This window comes from Enhydra lutris, unplaced genomic scaffold (genome assembly GCF_002288905.1).
Source record: "Enhydra lutris kenyoni isolate GAN:26980312 unplaced genomic scaffold, ASM228890v2 scaffoldscaffold5, whole genome shotgun sequence".
In the NCBI taxonomy this organism is placed as follows: Eukaryota; Metazoa; Chordata; class Mammalia; order Carnivora; family Mustelidae; genus Enhydra; species Enhydra lutris.
In genome coordinates this window covers 30390204-30417103 of record NW_019154089.1, presented here as the reverse complement: position 1 = coordinate 30417103, position 26900 = coordinate 30390204, and the positions used below count along the sequence as shown (strand labels likewise).

At 48.2% G+C, this 26900-nt stretch overlaps 1 protein-coding gene across 1 annotated transcript in view; it reads right to left on the bottom strand.

Moving 5' to 3' along the window:
- LOC111141010 (ADAM metallopeptidase domain 19) overlaps positions 1-26900 on the bottom strand; it is a 111391-nt gene that overhangs the window by 50453 nt on the left and 34038 nt on the right. Inside the window, exons 5-8 of the mRNA XM_022493326.1 lie at positions 24371-24447; positions 16742-16934; positions 16006-16071; positions 10825-10896 (exon numbers count right to left, since the gene is read on the bottom strand). Of these exons, the coding sequence (XP_022349034.1) occupies positions 10825-10896; positions 16006-16071; positions 16742-16934; positions 24371-24447 (408 nt within the window). The remainder of the gene's footprint in view (positions 1-10824; positions 10897-16005; positions 16072-16741; positions 16935-24370; positions 24448-26900) is intronic.

Genomic DNA, 26900 nt, shown 5'->3' with positions numbered 1-26900 from the left:
CACTTCCAGGAACCAGTGTCCAGACCACAATTTGATGATAACGATAGCAGCCTTGGGGACATACGGGATGTCACAAAAATGTCATGAGCTATTAGATGTGCATATATGCAGAGAAAAATATGGGTAAGCAAAGCACGCGGCAGGAGAAAGAGGATGAATACATAAGGACTTCAGGGCCAGTTTTTTGAAACAACAACCCTTTCCCCAAATGGGGTTGCCAATGTTGGCCAAGGTCCTTCTTTCCAGAAGCAAAAGGGTCACGTTTCATCACCACCATCCATGCAATTTTACTGAGAGACAAAACACCACTTTCATATCCTCCCCACAGCCCTAGCCAGGCCTGCCCATGCCTGTGTGTCTAGGTGGTACCCTGGCAGTGCTCTTGGGACTCAGAGAGGGGGCTAGGGGGTCAATGAGCAGCCCAGCTTGGCCCATCCGCCCCTTCTTCGGCCACATCTTGTTCTCATCTCCTCCCTGACAAGGGGCTGGCTCAGCAGCTCAGCAGGAAGCCATCTCTCACCACTGGAGTGTATTAGGATTTTCAGGAAACAAGTTGTGAGTGAAGTGCGTCCAGGAAGGGAGAAGGACTGTCCAAGATTTCCCACCCCACCCCCTCCTTCTTCTGGCTTTGATGGAAAAGCAGTTTCTATGACATGCTCCCCCGCTGCATACACACACCCTCCGGGCTCACAAGCCCACAAGACAGGCAGAGATGATATCCCAGTGCTAATAGAAGCCACCACAGAAATGCTCACTTGGGGCAAAAACCAGACTGCTCAGACCCTATGTCCTCCAGCAAAACCTGCATCTTCCGAATCCCACCTGGGAAAAGAAGCTGTCCCCCAAATAGTAGACATAAGATTGCTCTCCAGGGAAAGACAATAGAGCTGTCTGGGGGCAGCCAGGGCCCTATGCGGAGGCACAGCCAGACCCCAAAAGTACACTGCAGTCTGAAACAGCCCTGACCCCTCTCCCCAGAGGCTCAGCACCTTCATAACCAGAACAATCCCTTTAACGACTATTTTATTCACTATCAGACACATTTCAAAGGCCTCTCCGAACTTCAATCTCTAAAACTCCCTCTGGGGAGAGAGGCAGCAGGGCTCAAAAATCAGCTTCTCGGAGCTCAACCCTCCTTCCTCCGCTTGAGATAAGCACCCGGTGAAGACAAAGTGATAACAACCTATGCAGCCTTGCTCGGCACAGGTCCACATTACTTAGCTCATCCCACAGTGGTTAGTTTCACGGACACCTCATTCCCCCAGAGTGTGCTCCTTCTAGGTCTGTCAAGAGTATCCTGGTGCTTAAACACTGGGGAGGTACAGCCTTGCTGGCCACTCTCATTTTCCCTGGAGGATCCTCACACTGTCCACCCATGCTGATGATAATGCAAGCCTCCGTCATTTGTCGCTCATACTCTCAATGCCGTTGTCATGGGACTTAGACCAGGAACTGCACAACACCCGGAAGCACTGTGAAAAACTATAAAATCCCAGGCCCCATACCGGCCCCGCTGAGAATTATATTCTCCAGAGGACTGAGAAATCTGCATTTGTAATAGTTTTTCCAGGTGATGCATTTCCAGGCTCTGAGAATTCTCCTGCTCCAATGGATCTATGTTAACATTTTAAACTCTTTTTCCCATTTTTAGGCTCTTGATCACCCCTCCAAACCGGAAGATGATACCAGCCCAGCACAGAGGGCAAGTCTAGGCTCCGAAAGCTTTGGTTTAAGTACCAGCAGCACTGCCCTCTAGATGACTGTCCTTTGAAACCCTAGAAATGAGGCCAAAGATGACCACAATTGCTTTCAATTTCGTGCAGCTGAAGGCTCAGAGAGGCCAGGCTAAGGGTCTTCAGACTCCATGGGGGCGGGATGGGGGTAGGGGGACACTTAGTTTTGAAAGACTAGTCAATTAAGGCTGCTCTGCTACAACCCTGTAGGATGAGAAGTTAACTTGTCAAAGGCTAATGAGGTACAATAGATATGCAAATGATTTCCACCCAGTAGAAAAGATGACTCCAAAGGTTGTGGTTACATTTCCCGTAAAGTGATATTAACCAATTTTAGATCTAACTTAGTGATCTTATCTCAACATTCATTTTTTTCACTATTAAAAAAAAATACATGCCTACGTATATGTTTCCCTTATCCAACTTTTAAACCAGTTTTAACATCTTTCTGGCTCCCCCATGAATGAGATAAATCAAACTTTGACAAGTGTTAATTAGCATTTTAACTGTCATTGACCAAAGGAACTTGAGCCATCTAAACTACCTCCATGGCTTAGCTGACCAAAATCCAACCAAAAAGAACAGAGTAATAATTACTATCTCACAGCAACGCTGGAAGGATCAAATGAGAAAATGACATTCGAGCACTAGCTCTGACACTTCAAATTCGGGGGAGCTTAGGCAAGTCAGTTAACCTCTCTGTGCCTCTGCTCTCATCTATAAAATAGGAAGAATTTTAGAGTCTACTTAACAGGGTTGCTGTCAAAAGCCTATGAAATTTTGTCAAGTAAAATCAACAACTATGAAAGAACTCTTTGTAAAGCATAAAGTATTTGTGTTCTACAAATCATTGTTATAATTTTCTCCAGGAATAGCTAGGTGTACATGTGGCAAGACCTTGATAATTGGTAAATCCAGAAAATGCGTATCTGAGGGTAAAAAATACTAGTCTCTTTCTTTATGGGGCTTAATTTTTTTTTTTTTTTTTTAAGTAGGCTCCACGCCAACACAGGGCTTGAACTCACAACCCTGAGATCAAGACCTGAGCTGAGATCAAGAGTCAAATGCTCAACCAACTGAGCCACCAAAGCGCCCCTGGGTGTTAAAATTTTTTAACTAGCTAGGGGACATTATGCCAATCACAAGCTTCTCGGCATTAGTCCCCCTTTCAATCAAGCAGAAATAGTCCAGGACAGGGAGGCACTAGAAGGATTTTTGAAAAGCAGAGTGCTATTCTAATGTAATGGCCAATGTTTGCCCATATTTGGAACAAAAAACAAATTCAGTAAGTATTGTTTTCTTTTGTTTTCGAAGGAGAAAGTAAAGGGGAGAAGAGACAGCTGTTTCAGAACCAAGATTTCCAAACCAGTACTCATTCCACCTCTGACTCCAGAGGAATGGAAACAAACCAACAAGCCAAAGGCATGGACCCTAACTCCAAATAAGGATTGACAAGCCCAGGGGCCCACCGGCAGAAGCGTTCCTTTTGGAGGGAACAGAAAGGCCAAGGAAAGAGGAACTTTAAACATTGGTCCTAATCTCAAGAGTGGGGATCTCCTCCTATCCCAAGGACTTCCTTGAACAAGTATCATTATTCCTGCCAGAAGACCAGCCCCAGAAGCAACACTTTGAGGCAAGATGGCGCCACGCATAACCCTGGCAAGAGCCGAAGCTACATGGCATGTTTTCTTTAACCTTTTATTAAGGAAGTTTCCAAACAATGCATTAAGTCAACACTCCTTTTCACCAACTGCTTCTCATTACATCTTCTCCCAGTCCGCACAAGACCTGGCATCCTTCAGACCAGCTCCTGGTCCTGTGTTTTGCTTTTATATACCAGAGGATGTTTAGATGAGCACTGTTTACTCCTTTGACCAGCAGGGTCTTTATTTAATCCTCTTCATGCCTCTCTCCTGGCTAACTCCACAAAAATGAGTAACCTCTCTGTGCAAACAGGGCTGATTTCTTGGGGTCGAGGAGCTTAACTGTCAGGAACCTGAGGTAAGGGACCTAAAAATGGCTCACCCAAGAGTTTACAGATTTGTTCTACCGTGTGCTGAAAAGCCCATGACAAGTATTTATTGGACGGTTAACGAAAGAAAAAGGAGGAGGAGGAGAATGTGAAGGAAAAGAAGAAGAAGAAGAGGAACCACCACCACCACCACCATTAAAGGAAATGGGGCACTACCTCTATTTCTTAGAAAAATCTAAAAAATGAAAACATTATCAGATAGCTGCCTCTCTAACAACCCATTTTTTAAAAAAATTTTATTTATTTATTTGCGAGAGCAAGCGAGCGAGCATGAGCACAAGCAGAGGGAGCAGCAGGCAGAGGGAGAAGCTGCCTCCCTGCTGAGCAGAGAGCCCAATGCGGGATTCAATCCCAGCACCCTGCGATCATGACCTGAGCTGAAGGCAGACGCTTAACCCACTGAGCCACCCGTGCATCCCTAAATACCAAATTTTGATAAATAACCATAGTGCCCATTTAATAGATCAACCTGAAGGGAGGGGCCAAAGAAAGAGGCAACAGGCATACTGTAGAGATATACTTTGTGATTAAGACAAAAGGTAAGTGAAGAAAAGGAAACTCTAAGATCACTGGGCCTCTGAGAATATGCTAGGAAAAAGGGGAATGGGGGACCATCCTACAAAAAACAAACAAACAAACAAAAAGCACATGGGTGAAGACCACAAACCAACCTGCCCTAAATGTGTGTTTGGTCCCTTTCAGACCCTGACTGAATATCCCAGTAACTTTGAAAAACTTCATCCCATGTTTCCTAGCCTCCTAAACCACAGGTCTGGCACAGTCAAGAAGGTCAGATGTTGGAAAGCCCTCCTCGATCGTAGCAGACAGCTATCATCCCAGCCTCCAGCATCCCTGCCACCTTCTTGGCAAAAGGTTGCCCCGATTTGCCTTGAGACAAGTGTTCTCCTCTCACTGCATACTATGACCACAGGCACCTGGGGTCAATAGTGACAAGCCAGGATAATCAGGTCTTACTTCCCCGAATTCCATGGTGGGTGACATCTGGTGAAAATGGCGGGAGCAGAGTCACCCCAATGGTGGAATCTGAAAAGGCTGCCTATGAATTCCTAGACCCTGTCCTTTTTGAGCCCTAGTACTTCAGCTTCTTTTCCCAACACATTCTATATGTTTTCCATAAAGTATCTGGGGTTGGGGGGGATCAGGATACAAATGGCAGAGTTGACTGCAACAAAAGCATCTTTATTTGCTACCTTCTCTGTCCAATACTTCCCCTCAATCCACTTTTATAGAATTTGAGAAAGAGCAAAAGCAGCTCACCCAACATCACATAGCTGTATTTCGCTTCTGAACCCATCAGTCTCAATAAACAAAAGCCAGCTAAAGGTCAGTGGCAGGTAATCCTAGAGTTGGCCGTTCAGACACTCCCAGGAGGCAGAGAGGAAGGAAGGACGTTTGTGCAGGCTCATCATTAACCGTTTATTGAACAGCATTGTACCGTGCAAACTGCGGGGCACACAGCCCCAGCAAGACCCAATTCCTCCGCGCTTGAATTCATCCTGTATTTGCTCCGGGTCATCCGCCAAGTGGCAGAATCTCTTCTGAGCCTCAGCCTCTGCATCTGTAAACCCATTTACTCATTCCACAAATATTGACTGAGGCCAGTGGTGTGCTGAGCACCCAGCCAGGAGACTAGGGGATGTGAGTGAAGCAAGCACAGGTTTTCCGTCCTCCACCCAGCACCTGCATCTCCCATCACGAAGATCAGAGGAAGCAGAAGTGGGGCAGAATAGGCCACTCAACAAATATGCCACTTTAGTACAAGGATTAGTTTGCACTGAAGGCGACTGAGAAGAAGCAGATACAAAACAAAAACAAAAAACAAACAAAAAACCCAAAATCAATCCAACCAAACAAAAACACAAAACGTCTCTGTCCTCCCCCTATTTGCCTAAAAGCAGGACAAAACTTCAAAGGCGTCCCTCCTCCCCTGTCTACCAGGAAGGACAAAAGTTAATCACCAGAGACAACTTCAGCTTTTTTACTGACTAGCTTCTTCTGCCTCCCATTAGTTTCCCATATATCTACCTCTCCACATTTTACCATCTTTGGAAGCCTAACTGCTTTCCTCTGTCCTGTCATTTCGCCACAGATTTATTGTTCTTTGGGAAAGATGCTACATAAGCCTGAATTCTAACTCTTGGAGTTACTGCTCATTTTTCCCTGGGTATCTCTTACGTACACGTTAATAAACTTCTGTTTGTTTTTCTCGTTAATCTGTCTTTTGTTACAGGGTTCCCAGCCAAGAACTTAGAAAGGTAGAGGGAAAATGATTTTTCCTTTCCTACAAGGTCAGCTATGAAAGCACTTGGCAAACACGAACAGACCACACAGAAGGTGGGTATGACCATCTGGTCGCTGGAGGCAGAGTCACTGTTAAACAGCCTATCTTCCTTCCTTCCTGGAATTGCTGCAAAGCCATTAGGCAACCAGCTTCCAAGTACCCCTAAAAAGCTGCCTACACATCTATGGAGGAAGGGTGCTTATGCAACTCTGTGTGTGTGTGTGTGTGTGTGTGTGTGTGTGTCCATGTGCGCGAGTGAGTGTGTGTTGAGGACAGAGAGGAAGAGTGGAGTAAAGGAATAGGAACTAAGGGTCCTTATTCAACATTTCTGCTTTCCTTCCCCCAGCCGTGTTCCCCCCACCACATAACTGAAAGGCTAGTTCAGTCTTTGCACCCTTACCAATTCCCAAATTTAGCACCAAGAACTCAAGAGATAAAGAGCTCCTAGAATACAAGAAGCCTGCTATCTCTCCCAACACTTAGATCACCTCTTTCCCTAGCATTCCAGTCTCCCTTCCAAAGGAATCCCTTCCCATGACTTGCCTTTCCTTTCATGGGAGGAGGGGGCTTGGAAAAAGAACCATGCCTGATATAATGCAGCCATTATAGCCCCTTTGGCCCATCTGGACCTCTCTCCGGGGAGACTGATGCAAGAGGAGAAAATGTGGAGGCTGCCAGTTTTCCACAAATCTGTAACCTCAGGGAGAAAGAAGGAAAAGGGGCAGTGGGGCACATGGGAGCTATGGAAAGGACTGGAAAAGAGCCATAAGTACAGAAGTCATAAAGACCCTATTTCTCCTTAAACCGGCTGAGGAAAGCCTGGCCCAGCCCCACCCACTCAATGATATCATTGTTTTCAACAAAAGCGGGTTTGAGAACCCCCAGAAAGGCCCCCAGTGAGGCCTCAGCTGCTAAACAGGCAGAGGTCTCACCAGTTCCTGGGTGATTAAGTGCTTAGAATTACAGATAAGGAGGGAAAACTATGTAAAACCCCATATTACAAAGATAACCAGGGTAAGGACAGACGTTGCTTCTGCCCGGCCTTTTACGGTCATGGAAAGAGAACAGGACACTACTTTACACTTAGATTTTATTTGTGGGTCCCCACCATGATCCCACAAAGTTGGTGACTGGGGATTATTGTTTTCATCTAATGAGAAAACTAAAAACTTGAAAAAAAGAAGTGGCTTTTCTGAGGTCCCAGCACAAGCTAAGGACAAACCCAGGGCCTGGCAGCCTTGCCCTGCTACCTACTCAGGCAGGACACTCAGGTTGGCCCTGGAATCCATCTCCTCCCTCAGCCCAGAGTCAGCGCATCTCCCAGTCTCCGTGACTCCCCCCTGTAAACACCTCTGTAATGCATCCTCTTCTCTCCATATCAGCTACCTCTTCCCTAAATTCGACCACCATAATTTCTCACTCAGATGATAATAAAACTTTTGAATGGGTCTTAGAACTTCCCTAGTCTTGCCCCTTGGAATTCCTCCTACACTTCAGTAGAAGTAGTCCTTCTCGAATGCATTTTGGATGCTATTACTACCTAAGTTTCAAAATACTCTTTAGTTCCCCATTGCCCTCAAGATAAACAGCTAAGCCATTTAAGAAGCCTTTGAGGCCCTCCAAGAATTCACCCTTATCTACCTAGCCAACTTCTTCCCTCACCACTTCCTCCAGTCCCCTCCCTCTCTGCTCTAACCACAAAGAACTTCTTTACGTCTCCACATGGTAATCTTGCTGTTAGGCCTTTGTTTCTGCCACTTGTGCAGCTTGAATATGCCAACTCTATCACACCCTCCTCCCCCCAACCCTACTTCTTCCTTACTTCACTTCCTCCCAGAAGCCATCCCTTCTCCCCAGTTCAGAGTATGTTTGTTCCCCTTCCTCAGGTCCCACAGTGCCCTCCACTTCCTCCATGACAGCCCTACCTTGTTCCGTAATAATTTGATTCTCTATTTCCTCCACTAAGCTCTAAGCCCTGTGACAGCAGAGACTGTGTTTTGCTTACCAGTGCTCTCCTGGGAACACCCATGACCTAGCCTAACAACTGCCACATGCCTGGCGCTCACAATATTTGTTAAATGAAGGGAGAGAAGGAAGGAAAGACAAGAAATTAAGAGTTCCCAGTGAGTAGTCTAGAGCTCAAGCCCAGTACAATAGACACTCTCATCAGAAAAGCCAATGACTTGGGGTGCCTAGTTGGCTCAGTTGGTAGAGCTTACGATTCTTGATCTCAGGGTCATGAGTTAAAGTAAGCTCCATGTTGGGCATGGAGCTTACTTTAAGAGGAAAAAAAAAAGAACCAGGGATTCTCTGATCCAAAGTCTCCCTATAGCTGAGTCTGAGCAAGACCTACAACTTGTACCATGGTACCCAAGGGCCCATTTATTTAGTATTCAAGGTGTCAGCTAAAGTTCTGTGTAAGTTCCACACAGAGAAAGAGTAAGCTCATTTTCTTAAAATCAAAGTATTTTCCCGGGTGAAGTGTAAATGCAATTTCATTCTCAGGACAGAACCCATCCAGAGGCTCCAGTATTGACACCCTCTTCCCTTAGATTTTTCTTAGGATACTCATGCTCCATTGCCCAAGCACAAAGGTTGGGGAGTGGAAATATCCCCCAACTTCTAGAGAGTCTAGATGAAGAGCCTAGATGCATCCTAGCAGCTAGGGAGAAAATAGAAGTCTTGAAAGTGGAACTTCCACACTTCTCCCAAGTCCAAAAGTACATCCTCGCATCCATCTGCATCCCGCCCACCATGCCCCACTTCTTAAGAGGCTTTCCCCCACCCCTAAGTTGAGAAGAAGCCACTTCTGTGTTAGGCTCACCCCTCAGTCCATGGCTCATCCACTAGGTATACCTCTATCTACTTGACTCAACCTGAATTTCCTTCATTGGGGAGGCCTGGGGGAAAAGCTTCTTCTCATCCCATGTGTAAAAAAATACAGCCTAACTTTAGAGTGTACCTCAAGGATCTTTCCTGGAAGTACCCCACCTACCTCCCTGATCACATGGTTTTACCTGAGGGAAGAGAGCCCAACTCAAAGTCAACAATAAGAGAGACCAAAAAAATTGAGCTTCAAGGCACTGAAATCCTTGGGTAGCAAGATGTGGAAGGAAAAATAAAGCCCTTCCCTATTCCCTACATAATACCCTTCTGAATTAAAATGATTTGGCTAGTTGGAATACTGAATTCCCAAGAGATTATTAGCAGTACAGCTTTGCCTCCCCTTGATCCAGACCAAATATTTATATATTAATTTCTCAGTTTGAATTCCTTTCTCATTCTTCCAGTCACCTCTCCTCCCTCCCTCATCCAAAGCTTCCCCTCCTTTGGACAAACCTAGAAGGTAAAATGCTAAGTGAAATAAGTCAAATAGATAAAGACAAATAACGTGTGATTTCACTTTCATGTGGAACCTAAAAGCCAAAAACAAATGAAAAACAGAAATAGACTCATAGATAACAGGAAACAAACTTGGTTATTGGAGGAGGGGGAGCTTGAAATAGGCGAAGGGGATGAAGAGGTATAAACTTTCGGTTATAAAATAAGTCATGGGGTTGTCATGCACAGCATAGGGAATATAGTCAACGATACTATAACTTTGCATGGTGAGAGATAGTAACTAAATTTATCCTGGGGATCATTTCATAATGTATAAAAATATCAAGCCAGGTACCCCTGAAACTAATAGGCTATTGTACATCAATTATACTTCAATATAAAAGACAAAAAACAGCCTCCCCACCTTGCTCCTGCAAGACAGAGTTCCAAGTGACTGTCCTTAGAGAAGCCTTCTCTATCCCCAGCCAGAAAGTCTCTATTCCCACCTGCCTCCTCAGCCCTGTATTTTCAACTCTGTTATTAAAGTTGTAATTTGCCTTGAGTTATGCTGCTTGCATGTTTTCCCTCTCACAGAGAGCAAACTGCCAGAGGGCAAGGATGGTGCGTTTGCATATACTCCCTACAGCACATAGCATAGGAGTTTACACCTATGTGCTCAATCAGCATTTGCTGAAATCAGCCTTGGGGAATGGACCCAAGTTAGCTCTGGCTTAGTAGGCAGCAGATCCATCAACTATGAATGAATGAACAAAATGTGGTATATCCTGGGACAATATGTAACAACAGAGAATGAAGTACTTATACATGCTATTCAACATGGACACAACTCACAAACACTACCATAAGTGAAGAAGCCCAGTCTCTGTACCTTTCCCATGCTCACCTACCTCAGTTCTCCCCTAACTCAGGAAACTTCTGGGCTTTATGCCTGGAAGGAACCTTAGAGAACTTTAAAGCTTTCTTCAGCTGGGCTCTTCCATGTCTTATGTTGCCTGGCAGCCATTAGCAGGGGTGAGGGGAAGGAGCAAGAGGACCGCACTCTGGATCCTCACCCCTGCTTTGAGAGTCCGTTTTTATCTTTTATATTAGACACGGCATAAGATTTCATTGAAAAAGAAGAGTTCCACCAGAAAAACAAAAATTTTGAAAAGCCACTGATTCAAGCCAGCCCCTCTACTTTGTAAATTTAAACATAACACAAAACTGCAACCCAAAGAAGCTAAGTTCCCTGGCTAAGGTCACAGAGTTGAGAGCTTTGTCATGACCACCCTGAGCCTCTATGGCATTGCTATTCCATCTCAGAGATTGGCTGGGGTGACCAATCCCTGAGGCAGCTCAGGTGCCATGCCATCTCCTGTCCTGTGGCCCCTCTGAGGTGCTGGCACCTTTCCCGCAAAGTACACACCTGGTCTCACCTTATCAACGTAATTGGCGATCTCCATCAGCTTGTGTTTGGTGGCATCCTGGTCTCGTCGATTCTTCTGAAACTGAATGGAGCAAGAAGAGCTCGGTGAGGCCCCAGATTCCCTTCCTGGACCCTTCCTGGACCCCATTTCTTGTCTTTCAATTAGCTTTTATTTTCTCCAGGCTTCTATGAGAGCAGTTATTTTTATACAATTTCCTCTCTCCCCACACCCTCCCTACAGTGTCAGCTCAGGGAGGGCAGAACCTGGGTCATGGTCATCTTGGTATCCCCAGCTGCCAGCTCAGTGCCAGGCACACAGTAGACATGTCATAGTTGTAGAGTAAATTGAATTCTCTTCCTCCAGGCCTTGAAGTCAAACCTGTTCTCCAGTCCTCCAAATTACCAGGTCTCCTGCAAACTCTCACTGGGGCTTAGAAGTGGGACCAATCTGATCCTTGTGTTGCTCATTGCTCCAACATGAAGCCATCATCACAGGGATCTCATGAGGCCTCGCTACATGTGATCAATCATCACTCATCAAATTGCTGCTAAAAGCTGCCATGTGCAAGGCATTATGCTTGGCACTAGATAGGACACAGTGTGACATCCTGGTACTGGTCCATTTGGTCCATTTGGTCCAAATAGTACATTTCCATTTTAATGGAAAGAGAAGGGCACCTGGGGGGCTCAGTCGGTTGAGTGTCTGACTCTTGGTTTCCACTCAGGTCATGATCTCAGGGCTGTGAGATCAAGTCCTGCATCAGGCTCTGCACTCAATAGGGAGTCTGCTGGAAATTCTCTCCCACTTCCTCCCCCTTCCCCCTGCTTGCTCATTTGCTCTTTCTTTCTAAAATAATCTTAAGAAAGAAAGAAAGAAAGAAAGAAAGCCAACCCAAAATAACAACAATGGCAGAATCTGTATTTAAGAAATACACAATTAAAATGGGCACATAAATAACGGCAATGGGAAGCCACGTGAATGACACACTTGGGGGCTGGCAACCAGGACCGTAAGACCTCGGCACACAGGATTTGTCTGACATGCCACTTGGATCAACTGGCAGGGCCTTCTACAGTGAGAAGAATTCTGAGATGGTATGGGGTTCAGTAGGAAAGAGTGTTGTGCTCAATTACAAATGTCTGCCATGGGAACCAGTAAGGAGGAGACATTTCAGTAGGTAGCCTCACATTTATCATTCCTGTCTGAGAGGGAATAGATCTCCTTCAGCTGCAATGATGAAGGAAAGCTTCACAGTGTAAAGAGAAAATCTGCTACAACTGTAACCTAAATTTGCAAATGATGGGCATGTCCTGTATGCTGCCATTGTCACAGAGAATCTAGGTGCCTATCTGATCTACCTTGCACACACTGTATATGGTACTTCAATTCCAACACTTCGCATCCTTCTTCCACCCCATCCCAGAAAAACATTCAAGCAAGAATCACAAAGAACAGCCAGATAAAACACCCTGGGATATCTCTTGGGACGAGGGTGTGTCTGGCCATGAGCCGGCGAGAAAGCCACTGTTTCTACTCTCCCACTGCTTGTGGACTTTCCTGGGCTTCTTCAGAACTGTGGCTCACCAGAACTATCCTCTCACTTGACCCTTGCTTTTTAGAGTGCAATTCGATGCGAAGCCCTATGACTTGGACCTATGACTTGTGAATCCTGAAGTTTCTCGGCTGTCCCATTTCTAAACTGGTCTCACTGCAGAGAAAGGATTGCAACATATACAGAATATTTATTAGAACATCAGAGTCAGAGTTCACTGTTTTTCAAATATATTAACCCTGTCTTTTAACAACTGCCTGATAATACCACGGTAGTTGAAGACATGTACCATGTTGTCCAGAAGAGAAGACTCAAGCAGGAGTCACAAACTTTCTGTAAGTGGCGAGACTGTGAACACTTGAGGATCTGCGGACACGCTGCGCCCCTTCTACTCCACTCCGCCGCGGCAGCTTAAAGCAGCCACAGACAACACATACAAGCAGGAAGCATTTCTGCCAGTAGGACTCAATTTACAAAAACATGTGGTGGGCTATAGGCTAGAGTTTGCGGACCTCTGATCGAAAAGAAAGAAGTATCTCAATCTTATACTTTCTAGGGGGACAAAGGAAGTAAAATGTGGCACATCACCTGGCCTTCGCTGGCTACCCCACTTTCTGTCCGGAGCATGACAGCAGTCTGCAGGCCTGGTTACACAACCACCCCACATCCTCCTGCAACAGCCTATGTTGTTCGTTCCCTGCCCAGATTTCCTATTTCACCTGCGGAATGAATATATGGAGAGCGGCTCCAGGCCGCCCCACCTAGGCCCAGCTGCTTGGTCATTTTTACTGCACTCTCTGGGCGACTGTGCACCCTGCGCCAAATTCAGAGCCCAGAGAAGGAGCCTGGCCTGTCTCAGCACCAGGCTGTAAATCACAGATAAGGCAGCCCTCCTCTTCCCTGTTTTCCCCACCTCTCAGATTAACTAACTGTCAGGAATTCACTTCTGCCACTCGGAGAGGGAGTCTGGGAGAGGTGGTGTACGAGGTAGGGATTTGTGAGCCTGTGAACGTAGCCTGGCTGATTACAACCCCCTCCAGGGAATCATTCAAAGCCCAGGACCCTGAGCAATGAGCATGTGCCCGACCCACAGGTTGCCTGAGTCACTCCCTGTAGTCAATGCCTATGGGGCCGGCACTGGAGGCTCTCTCCTCTGGAACAAGATGGCCCTAGACCACACCACAGTCCTAGAGGCAACTTGGGGGCCACTTTTCCTCTTTGGGCTCTGCTGTGACACCAAATGCCACGAGACTGAAGATGCTCAATCCCTAAACCACCCCCACAACTTTAGTTTCCCGAGTTTCACACCCAGTAGGTTTTAGAACCCTCCAGACAGATGTCACTGGGCCAAGTGCAGGGTTGAAGGGGAGGATCACTCCACCTTCACATTAGAGCAGGAGCTTTGGGGGGCCTAGGAGCTTTATCTGAACAAATGATTCTGTGGCTAAAATATATATATATATAAAAGAAAGTTTCAAGACCACTATATGAGATGATCTTAGATCATCTAACAAAAGCTTAAATGGAAAAATGTCCTAGAGTCAGAGGAGCTCAGCTTTTTTCCAGCGGCCCTCTCACTGCAAAGGCAGTCCTGCTGGGCAGGGCCAGCGTCATTACCTCTCCCCATGACCGTGAGCCTCGGCTTTTAAATCAACTTTAGATTTTGCTCCCCCACACTACTCCCCTGTCCTACACACACACCAGCCTTTGGAAAGGAAAACAAAAGAGAAAAAAAAAAAAAGGAAAGGGTGCTGGAAAAACCAATATCCACATCAGTTACAAAGCTAAATTCTTCTCAAAGCAGAACCTGATGTTCCCTCGGCCTGAAATGCCCTTCACCCCCACCTTTTTGCCCAGTTAACACCTGCTTATCCTTTAAGGCAGCTCAAGGCCACCTGCTCTTGCCACTAGCGTTCTTAAAGGCAGCTCTTCAGGCCTGAAGCCTAGTTTCTTTCCATGACCTGTACTGCTCCAGGACCCGTGCTTTGGGAGTGTGGACTAGATAAAGCTGCCTTGGGATGAGGTCTTTTGGGGAGCTGGTAACTACAGCATCTGGATGGGGCATGAGACAGACGGAGCTCTGATGAGTTCTGTCCTAGGGGAGCCCCAGGCAAGGCTGTGGCATTAGATCATGGCAAGTGTTCAGCTCATGGTGACTGTCCCTGCCCAGATGTGTTTAGCTGTGGCTGAGTCACTACATAAAGTGAGAATTGGAGGTGAAATATGGCTAGTTTAGGCAAATACATGCTCTGGAGCCTGAACCTACTCTTTTTTTTTTTTTTTTTTTTTTATTTTATTTGTTTACAGAGAGATAGCACAAGTAGGCAGAGTGGCAGGCAGAGGGAGAAGGAGAAGCAGGCTCTCCACTGAGCAGGGAGTCCAATGTGGTGCTTGATCCCAGGACCCTGGGATCATGACCTGAGCCAAAGGCAGAGACTTAACCCACTGAGCTACCCAAGTGCCCCCTGAACCTACTCTTATGTGTCAGCATCAACATCCTCCCCTGGGAGCTTTCCCCAATTCCCAAAACCATGCCAGACCTTTCATGATCTTTGCTCTAATCCTCTATAACGATCAATCTTGGCAGTCACCACACTTGAGTTTTTGTGCTGCTACTGTAAACTCTGATGCCAGGGACAGGTCTGTCTTAATCTTCTCAGGCCAAACACTGTGTTTGACACATATGAGAAAATCAAGATATCATTGATGAACAGATGAAATGGAAGAGTGAGAGAGATGAGTGTTCATCAACTTTTAGGAGTCAAGCCCCGTGAGAAGCTGGCTGATTTGAGAAATACAGAATTAAAGGGTAAACAGCTATTCCTTACGTCAGTAGTTGTCAAACTTGCTTGTGTCCAGAATCACCCAGAAGGCTTGTTAAAATAGGGATTCTTGGACGCCAGCCCCACAGATTAGGACTCAGCACTGCGTCTGGGGTGGGGCCCAAGAATTTGCACTCAAAAGTTCCCAGGTTCTGCTGATGCTTTGGGAACCATGGTTCTAATTTGGCACCAAGGGGATTATAAAAATGGACCCACACATGGGCAGGAAAATTGTATTCAATAAGATGACTGATTATCCTTACTATGTTTGCAAAAAATTTTTTGGCAATTTCTGTAGAGAATTTATGGGCTCCCTAAGAATAAGCACCAGAACCAAAAGGTCTTAAGACTCAGTTTAAGAAATGTTAATCCAGGGGCGTCTGGGTGGCTCAGTGGGTTGGGCCTCTGCCTTTGGCTCAGGTCATGATCTCAGGGTCCTGGGATCGAGCCCCGCATTGGGCTCTCTGCTCAACGGGGAGCTTGCTTCCTCCTCTCTCTCTGCCTGCCTCTCTGCCTACTTGTGATCTCTCTCTATCAAAAAAATAAATAAAATCTTAAAAAAAAAAAGAAATATTAATCCAGATAATGCTAGTTGCTGATCTTCTATTTGATTAATGTATTAAGCCAGAAGATTTTTTTTTTCCCCAACTATATTTAAAATAGCTAGAAGAGCTCTTGGTCAGATTTAAGGCCAAAATCACATGACATACTGAAGAAAGAAGAATGTTTCAGCATTTCCCCAAAGTGGTTGGAAGCCTAAAATGGAAGCTATCAACAGAGTAGCTTTTCCGCTAAAACCCACTGTCTCCCCCTTACCTCTGCATAATCAGCCACGAGGTAAAGCTCCACATACTTCATGGAGTGTAAATCTTCCCTTTTCATCTAAGAAAGAGATATGAGCGGATCAGAGCTATAGAAGTGGTGGGTGTGGCCTCATTTTAAAACAAACTGCTTAGAAATGGTATTGGTTAATAAGCAGTGCCCCCCCCCCTTACTGACTTCACACTTGATGCTGGCCACAGTCCCCACCACCGTCACGACACCTTCCGCCCGCCATCTTGGTTATTGCTGGGGCTGCTCTGGGACTACAGGTCCAGTCCTTCATACTCAAAAACTAATGAGCTGGGCTGGCAAGTACAGGGGCCACCAAACTGTGAGGGAACATGCTGACAACCCTGTTCCCAAAACACACTGAAACCACATACCTCTATTTCCAGCATACATAAACACAAGTATTCTGTGCATATGGTTAAGCAGTTATTCCAAAAGGAGAGGCATATTTTTCTTTCTCACATTTTAAGGTTTCTGAAATCAGCATCTCAGGGTGTTTTAAATGTCATAGTGCTTTCCCCCAAAACAGTTATTCCATCCAATACAAGTGTATTTCACACAGCAGTGAACAAGATAGTGACTTAGAATTTTTATTCTAAGAGAAAGGTTATTTCTTCCTCCCTGGCCATCTCTTTTAATTTGGAAATACTCATGGATCCAAAGGAAGGATCCTCAGAGGGGACAAACCTACCCCCAGGTTGATTCCTATACTGAGACTCACCCTGCGAGGTCGTTTCTTGGTCTGGTTGGTGAAATGAAGGACCCAGTCCCCGGGGGTGGACTTGGAGTGCTCGGCCCCACAGTTCCCCAGGGGTAGCTTGAGATGTTCAGATCTGTAAATAAGGTGGTGGCCCTCGCTGTCAGGCAGGGGCTCGATGATGTAGCTGAGGTTACTGCTCACCACAATCAGTCCCCTGTCAATGGGAGAAACAGAATCTCTGGTCAAAGATTATAGTCTTGGAAAAGTCTCTTGCTCAGGCCTCAGGTTTTCCATATGCAAAGTGACATGGTTGGTTCTGATCGTTGGTTCTTAACTTTACTATGGGATCATGACCCTTTTGGTAAGAATCTGACATCAACTCGGACTTTCTCTCCAGGGAAATCTGTACATGTATATGAAAGCTGGTACACAATTGCAAGTACTGAAAGCTGGTTACGGAGAAGCTGAAAGGGTCTAAAAAGGCTCACCAAGGACAGTTAATATATAAAGGATGGTAAGACAAGGATTCCAAAAAGCCCCCCAACTCAAACATGGCATATGACAAATCAAAAGTTGAAACCTAGAGACTGAGAAAATGATGGCCTGGTGACTGGAAAGGAAAACAGTGGTGTGGGAGTGGGGAGTCCAAGTTCTGGTGTTCACTCCAACGTTAAGCTGTCAAATGGTCTTCAACAAATCTCTTTAAAAAAAAAAATCACTCACTTTTCCCATGTGTAAATGCAAGTGATAATTAACTAATTTAACAGGACTCCAGATGATTAAATGGAAAGACTTTTGTGTACAGAAGAAACCGAAGCTAGAGGCATCACCGATGTGATTGCTACTAGCCCGAGTCGGGCCGCTCTTCAGTGAAGTTATGTCCACAACCAAGGATTGAGAGTACTCTTGGCTCCTGGTTATAGACACAAACACTGAACTAAGAATAAGGACATGCGTTCATTCATTTTATTCTTTCACTCACTGAACTTTTCACCTGTACTAGATGTGATCTAGACATAATCCCTGTTCTCAAGTCATTCTCAGTTTCATTGGAGGACGGCCATTCATTCCACAAGTCAGTCATTCATGGTTTCCTGAGCTCCTGCTATGTGCCAGGCATCGAGCCAGATGAGGAGGATGGAGACGTGAACAAGACAGACAGAGTCCCGGCCCCCGTGGAGCTTAGACTCTGAACCTGGGAATAAACCACTGGAGTACAGAACAGAGTATATAACAGAGCACAAAGGTTTCATCGCCCCTAACGCTAATGGATTGGACACAGCTGCCTGGGAGCATCACATCAATGAGGCTTCCAAGGCCATGACCTACTACTGATCACTACCACACATAATCCATGGAAGGGTGAGTATGGGCCCATGTAGCAGGCGTGATGCGGTGAGATGAATACTGTAGCAAAGGAAGGCATTCAGTCAGGGCTCTGCGGGAGGAAGAAGCCCAGTAACAAGTCCTAGGGCACCAGTAGTATTTCATGGGCTCCAAAACCTCAGGCCCTCATCTGTCCAGAAATTTCAAAGCTAAGGTATCTCCAAGTCGGTCTTTGCCTCTCCAAACTGGCAGGACCTCTCTCTGGCTGCCCCAGCTTCCACCTCCACCCCTACCCCCCTCAAATCCCCACCCAGGTTTTCCCCTTTGGGAAGAGCCTGTGATGCTTGCCGGAGAGATAGCGCCAAGCGGATCAGCAGCAGCCTTCCTGGAACCCATCCCTGGCTGACCTCATTCCGGTGCCCGGGAGCCTGACGACTTCCCGGCTGCCTCACCCAGGCTGACACAGCAACCCCCTCGGCAGGACACCCAAGGTGCTCCCTCAACAGCTGGAGGTGGGAGTGGGTGAACAGCCAGGGTCACATCCGCTCTCGAGTCCAGACAGGAAAGGGCAGAGGGCAGAGCCACTGTGGGCATCCTGTTCCCAAGCTTTTCTTCTCATCGCGGCTGACCAAGGCCCCTCCCATGACCTCAGTTTCCCCCAGTGACTCCAAACATTGGAGACAGAGGGCTTGACAGCAAGTCAGATGATGGTTTTATGCCCATCAGGTTGTGGCTGCGAAGATAACACCCAGTGAGTGGAAAGTTCCGCGCAGGAACCAGTGAAGGTCCCCGTGGGGCCGACCCAGCAGGCATTGCTTGAACCTGCCTCTGGTCAAACAGAGCAGAGACCAAGCCAGAGTTTGGTCCATGGTGAGTAATATTAATCATGGTGGCTATGTGGAGGTTTTGCTATAGCCCGGGCACTGTGCTGAGTATTTCCTTCTTCACCCTAACATTTCTGACCCCCATTGTGCAAACAAGAGCACTAAGACTAGGTGAGGTTAATAAACTGCCCCAAGTCACACAGGTAGTCAGAACACAAGCAGTCTGGTCCCAGGTCTCACAACCTTAACCACACTGTCACACTACCTCTGTCACACAGCCCTGTAGAGTAGGGCAGAAAGATACTCCCGGTTTACAGATGGCTACAGCTGACAGGCATGAGTAACTCTCCGCAGAGGTGAGATCGGCCCGTCAGAAGCAAGATACCAGTCTGTCGGGAGATAAGAAGACAAAGGAGGCATTTAGCCCATTTTCCTTGTGAGAGGCCATTTTTTTGAGAGTTAACCATAGGCCAGGCTCTGGGCTTATAATCATCATTCTTTTTTTCTTTTTTCAGCGTTATAAGGCATCATCATGAGTCCCATTTTATAGATGAGGAAACTGAGCCCCAGAGAGGTTGCATAACAAGGTCTGATGGGTATCCAGAGCCAAAGATTTAAGTTCTGGCAGCCTCTGGGCCAACTGCCTCCATCAGTGAGTTCCAAACTGAGGGGTCATAGATCTCCAGGATCAGAGCCCCCAGATCTACCTATCAGACCATTCTGCGGTGTACATTAACGTGACAGATGTCGGAGACTCTGATTCTGGGGCTGGAGCATCTGCAGCGTAAACAAGTCGAGCGGTAATTCCCAGCGCAGGCACACTCAGGAAATCTGGCCTGGAGCCCAGGCTTGGTGGCAGAAGCCTGTCCTTTCACAAAAGCCCAGACGATTCTGCTTCGGAGAGTGGCAGATACTAGGTCTCAGGACACTGAGAACTTGTGGCCACTCCCCACCCCTCCCCCTACTGTGGTCCCTGGTAACGGCCCCGTGGCACAGCTGCAGTCCTCCCCGACTGCCTGGGTTGGAGGAGAAGCTGGCATGAACCCCAGAACTTCACAGTGAGCACCAGCTCCCACAATGGTCAGGGGATTTCTTAGAATCCACTTCCCGTGGCCCCCCATCATCACCCCCAAATCCTGCTAGCTGCTCTCCCCTGAGCACCCACAGGTCGTTTATCTTTCCAGGAGCCTCAGTTGATCTAATTTGCTAAATGTAAGCACTGGCAGAGCTCAGTCAGGGGGCACAGGAGGGGGACGCAGGAAGCTGGGAAGCTGGGACCTCATGCGCTATTCTCCAGTCCACTCTCCACCCTATTGCTCATTGTTAAGAGCTTGATATAAATGAAATTATACAGAGGAACCTTGGCAGGGAAGGGCAGGCAGGCAGTGGCGGGTGATTCGTGCTTAACTCCTGAATGATCACGGGACTCCCCCAAATGCACCCTTGAACGACCTAGGCAAGAAGTGCCTCGTAGGAATGTGTCCATTCAGAGCTAAACCTAAGGAGACACATCCCAGGTCCCTACATCCAGAGCTGCCCTAAGAGGTAACCACCCTGTTCCCCTTCTTTCCCTCCCCTCCCCGCCCTGGCCCCAATCTGCATCCAATGAGAAAAAGGTATTGCGAGCATCAAAAGCGGCACAGAAGGAAGAAGGCACATAGGTGATGTGCTCCCTTGGGTATGGGGTGGCAAGGCACAAGTGGAGAGCGTAAGCTCAGGAGGGAGCACACAAGGCTCAAACTCGGGCTGCTGTCTACTAGCATTGTGCTAAGTCCACAGTGCTGGCCGGCTCACACCGTGGCTGTGATAACTGACTGGAGTACAGGGAGCCGTTCCCTAGCCACTCAGCACACATATACGGAACCTACAATGTGCCAGGGACTGTTTTAGGCACTGGGGAGGCAACAGGACTGAAAGGAGTCCCTGCTCTCAAGGAGACCACCCTCATCCCCTAATGTAAATCCACCGAAGATGTCACAGATGTTCTCATTTTATAGGCGAGAAAACCAACACCGGGGATTAGGCTCTAGATGAGACTGGTTCGACTCCAGGATCCACACAGGTCACGGCTTACTCTGTGCTGGACACAGAGGCAGCGTTTATGATGTGTTCTTCAGAAGCCAGGCCAGGTTTTCAAAGGCAGAAGGCCATGCCCCTCCCCAGGAGAGGGGCTGACAGGGCTGCCTTGCTGCCACCCCATCCCACCCCAGGCACCGGCCTCCCTGGGACCATGCACTCTCTGTAGCTCAGAACTTCCAACGTTCAACAGTCCTTTGCGTGATCTGATCTGTTTTCTTTTTCAGATGAGAGGAACCAAAGCCCAGGGAAAAAGGAACGTGCACAGTTACCCAGTGAGTTAATGTTAGAGCTGGGGCAGATCCCAGCCTTCTGGTGAACAGGCTCCTCATTCCCCAGGGGGGCCCTGACCCCAGCCCCCGGACCCCGGACCCACCGTCCCCTTCCAGCCTCTGCCCCATGAGCACCATCCACAACGAAGGCCCACGGGAAACGCCAGTCCAGCCACGGCAAAGACAAGCAGAGAATGATTTGGGAAAGGCAAAACTCAGAGACCCCATCTCCAGGAGGTGTGGAGTCTCAAAGGTGGGTCCCTTGACTAAATTCTGAGCTCCTTCCAGGCCATCATGCACACATTCTTACACATTCTCTCACATTTCTGATCTCATGTTCTCTCTCCCGCCCTCTCTCACAGACCTGGATCCTGGGGTGAAGGGTCAGTATAACCACAGTGGAAGTGGGGCCCAGGGTTTTGAGGACAGAGCTGTTATCAGATTTACTATATATATCCTTGAAAGACCTTCAATGTAATTAAACTTGTCTGACCTTCATAAAGACACTATGTAGCCATTTGAAGAATGAGCTAGATCTATGTGTGCCTAAGACATAATGTTAAGTGAGAAAAACATTTCATAGTGTTATGTATAGGGTTATCTTATTTGGATTAAGAAACACCATGTATACACACACTTATGTCTTTCAGTTATATATATCCCCAAGAGCAACTGGTTGGAACGGTGGGAGGGGATAAGGAACTTCCACTTCTTTTAACTTGAAACTAGATTATTTGAATGGTTAACACATCAGTTATGCAATAATAACTTTTAAACAGCATTTTGTTTAAAAATAAGCAACTTACCAATGAGGTTAAAAAAAGTTTTACTGCAATCAATACCTCTCTTGCTGGCAGAGAGCGAGCTAGGGACACATACACACGCATATACACACACAGCGTGTCTCCTAGAACCTGCAGGTTCACTCACGGTCACTTCATCCCGATACTGTCTGGATTCCTTCACAGATAACCATCCCTCCTTACATTGATCCTATGTGCTCCTCTGCAAAGCGTTTGTGCATGTAAGAAGTCAGGTGGACATTTAAAGGATGAGTTGTTGATCAGAGACGGGCTGGGGGGCCTGGACACCCAACATCCCTAGTGAAATGGTATGCCCCATCTTTCTGCTGGTGTTTTTTGTAAGGATCCGTAGCTGTCACACAATTCTCAAAGGTGTCAGCAGCCCAAATACGATTATAAAACAGGATGTGACCTACCAATGTTCTTTTTTTGCAAGAAATATTTCTAAAAGGATAAACAAGAAACTGCTAACAATGGCTGCCGCTGGTGGAGGGGGGCCTGGAAATCCTGGGTGAAAAAGGACCCTATCTTTCATGGGACCCTCTCTTTTGTACTACTTGAATTTGTTTTTACCATGATCATGGATCACTGCTCCAATTAAAGTCACTCAAACATTGCTTTGGAGAGAAGAGGGGGGCCCGAAACAATCTGGAAACTCTGGAAACTCAGGGGAACTCCTCTGTATTTGTATGACCAGCCAAAGATTCCATCTGGTATAAATCCTACCTATTTTCTCTAAGCAAAAGAGCACATTCCCAGGAGAGAAGCGCCATCACTATGGAGGTTGCTCCACGAAGCATGGCTTTATGAGCCGTGGGGAGGGACTTGAGGGTTACATGGGTCTGAGGTCTGCTGCTGCTGCAGCTGTTCCTTCTCTAGGGTCCGAATGAGACATCTGGTATACGTTTCCGGCTCTTAAGCCAGCCGGGCCCACAGATGCCCTTCAGTTCTTAAGGTGTGCAGTGAGAAGGCTGGGAAAGTAAGACGGGTAACTGCAGCAGAGGGAAGCGTGCAGAACACAAACACATGGGCGGCTCAGCCGGTTTCCCCCTGTCAGCACGGCTGCGGGAATGATTTGTGAGAACCCAAGCCAAGTTCCCACTGCTCCAGACCCTGGACACAGAGGAAGAGGCAGGGAGAAGCGAGTCACACCTGCGTGTTCCCTTTCTTCCTTCTTGGGACAGACATTGTTTACTTGCAGACCACAGGTGGTGGCAGCTGGGCCTGTAAACACCACTGGAGACCAGTTGGCTTGGCTCAACCAGGTCATCTGAGCAGAGGATCGGGAGCCACGGGTATGGTCTTCCAGCCAAAGCTCATTTCCTGCCTAATTCCCTCCGGCAGACGCACTGAGAAGCCTTACAGAGGAGACATGGCCAATTTATAAACAAACACACGAGGGGCCTTGCACTTGCATGTGAGCCTGGGTGAAGTCTCAGCACAGGGCTTCACGGTAGAGGGCTCTAGTTAACATAGATTCTCTGCCTCGCCTGTCATCCTGAAAATCACCTAGCTTCTCCCTTCTCTTCCTCCCTCCTCTTCTCCTAAATGCCCGGTTCCTTTTTCATCTCCTGCTAGTTCTGAGACCAGCAAAGAGCAAAGGAGAAGTGGGAATAAGCACTCACGCTCATTTCAAGTGTATGAACCATGACTTTTATTTTCTGTATTATGATGATGCTTTGATAGCTGGGGCCTTGCCCTTCTCAGGATTAGCCAATTCCTAGGGACGGTAAACAACTTTGAGATGCAGGCTCTCACCCTCTCAGCCAGTCCCCCTGCCCAGATCACCCCGGGGGCAGGTGCCACCCTATTAGCCAGTCCCCCTGCCCTGATCACCCTGGGAGCTGGTGCCAGACAACTAGGAACAGCCCTTTTGCCCCAGATCCCACTTCAAAGTGGCCAATCCAAAGCCAGCTTACCCTGCCATGCCGGTTTCTTCCTATAGAAACCAAAGCGAAGACTCCTGCCCACATCCCCTCACCTCCCACAACCTGGCCCCTGACTGACCCCTGTGCTTCCCTATGTGGTGTGCCCCTTCTCTTGGGATCTTGAGTACAGCAAACTGTTTTTTCAGTGGTAGTCATCTCCTGACCTGCTGGCTTCCCCATGCCTAAATAATAAAGAAACCTGAAGTTCCTCAAGAAAGAGAAAGCTCAAGCCCAGTGAATCTGTGGATTATCCGGGACTTTCCTTGTCTCTCCGAAGCTCAGCCCTTCGCAGAACTGGCTTGCATACACTCTCAATGGACAGCCTCTCAAGGTCCCTGCCCAAGGCCAGCCCTGCTTGTCCTAAAAATTCCATGCGTGCGGGGAGTGCCAGGCGCCCCCCAGCGCGGCCAGGGCCTCTTACCTCATTCCCCGGCACGTGCTGAGTGTCACACTGGACTGCTCGGCCTTCCTCACCGTCCCGTGGTAAAAGCAGTGGTCCTAGCGAGGAGAAGAGGGGGCTGGTCAGGCGAAAGGACACTGATAAGCTTGGCAACGTTCATGTTCCGTGAAGGTCAGGGACGATTATGCACGCCCTAACTTACAGTCTGCAAAGAGCTTCCTAAACCACCCTTTTATTTGATCCTCGTAATAGTCCTGGGACAGAGCAGATGTCATCATTCCAGTGAACAGATGAACAACCGAGATTCAGAGAAGCAGAAAGATTTGCTAAAGGTCTCCCTGTTAGAGAAGCCAGGACATCAGGTCTAGCTCAGGGCTCTTGCCATGACACGTGGCTACAGGCCACGATGGCTTCTGAAGAGCCTGCCTCCCTGCTCGAGTCACCTCCGGGATCCCCTGCAGAGTTGAGATGCGTGTCCTCCCAGAATCTCAGAATGTGACCTTCTTTGGGACAGGGTCTTTTCAGATGGCATTAAGTTCAGATGAAGTCATACTGGACTGATGTCCTTGGAAAAAGAGGGGAGGACACAGAGAGCCCGAGGGAGAGAGAAGAGGCCATCTGAAGTCGGCTGCAGAGATTAGGGTGATCCAGCTGCAAGCCAAGGAGCACCGTGGACTGACGGGGGCCGCCAGAAGCTAGACGAGGCAAGGAAGCATCCTTCCCTAGAGACCACAGAGGAAGCCTGGCCCTGCTGACACCATGATTTTGGACTTCCAGCCTCCGGAACTGTGTTTTGCACCTCTAAGTTCACAGTGCTTTGCCACAGCAGCCCTGGGAAACGGAGAGCTCCCCACTTCCCCACCTCCCTGAATCCCTGTGTGCCTGGATCAAACCCGATTTGGCACCTGCAGCCACAGACGCCTGGAGGGCTGATGCTGCTCTCACATCGGTGTGTCTCACAGCCATCTGGTCCTCCTGACCTGGCTGGACTCCCCTTGACTACAAGCAGCTGCTGAATGCTGCTCCAGGCCAGGCCCCCCGCTACGTCCGGGAGACACAACAAGGAGAGAGCACGCACGTCTCCAGCCTTCCTGGGACTTAGCGTCTTGCGAGAGCCAATCTTAATTAAAAAGCCATACAGAGATTTAATTACAAACTCTGAAGAGAGGCTTGAAATCCAAGTTGGAGGTGCCAGCCGAGTGTATTATAAGTAGGGGAACCAGAGCATCTAAGAGGCCACCCGGGACACAGCTAGGAGCAGCGAAGCACCAAAGAGACCGATGGGCGCAGCCCACGACTGTCCCCAGCACACACAAGGGCACACTCCTATAAACTTCTTCCCACATAGTTCAAGGGAGCTCAGCTGCTCAGAAGAGAGAGAGGGAAAAATCCCCAGGGCAGAGGCGGGTTTCGCAAAGGTGTTAGGAAGGGTCTGAGCTCTGCAGCTGCAGACACGGGAGTTTTTTCTTTCCCCACAGTGCCCAGGCAGGTTCAATCAGAAATCTCGGGCATCTGCCTACGATCTGCCCGGCGATCCCTCACTAGGACCACACTTGTTGTGGTCGTTCCTCGGTCGGAAGCCAGCAGGGACAGGACCCAGGAGGCGGCAAACCCATTCGTTCACAAACCCATTCATCGGCACTCTCTGGCCCCACCTCCCGCCCAGCTCTGGGCAGGGCAATGGCCTGATGACTAAACGCAGGCACGCTGGTGCGGCCCGGCTGGATCTACATGCAAGCGCCCACACCTGCCTGTGGTCGAAACAGTTCCACAACCTCCCTCCGACCTCCAGTGTCTTTGGTCTCTACCTCATGAGGTGCTTGTGAGAAAACTCTCCATTGAGGACCTGTGGTAGGCAATAAACCTTAGTGATCGTGATACAGGCCTTAAAGTCAAAGGTGGGATGTGGCTACGAGGGAGCCGGAAGCCCACCGAGGGCCTGAACCCTCAGTGGTCCCACACCAATTCTGGGTCATACACAGCTGAGCCACATGCCAGGTCACAGGCTACGGGCCAGGCCGGAACTCAGCTCAGGGGCAGGGTCCAGAGCACGGGTGTCCTCTCTCATGGCGACAACCTGCTGGCTGGCGGCGTGGCTCGGCTCCTCCACCCATTCTAGCTCAGGACAAGAGATAGGCAGCGGCTTCTCTCTTTGCATCAAACTCTCCTGGACTTCCAGTGCACCAGATGCCGGCATTCAGAGGAACACTGCGGAAAGGCGCTGTGCCGGCACCTGTGAAGGGAGGTGAGGCAGGCATAACCCCCCTTCCAGCCGGGATTCCACCTGCTTGCAGATGCCGGTCGTCACACAGGCCCCCAGATGCCGGTCGTCACACAGGCCCCCAGATGCCGGCTGTCACACAGGCCCCCTCTGCCAGACTCCCAAGACCTGGAGACGTATCATCAACTCGCAGCTTCTGAACCGATCCTTACAACTCAGCCACAGGGCCATGAACTCCACAGCCCGCATCATTCACCAGTGGAAGACGAGGCCAGGCCCATATAGGGTCAGTGGGGTTTGCAGATGTTGGAATGACGGAGAGTCAAAAAG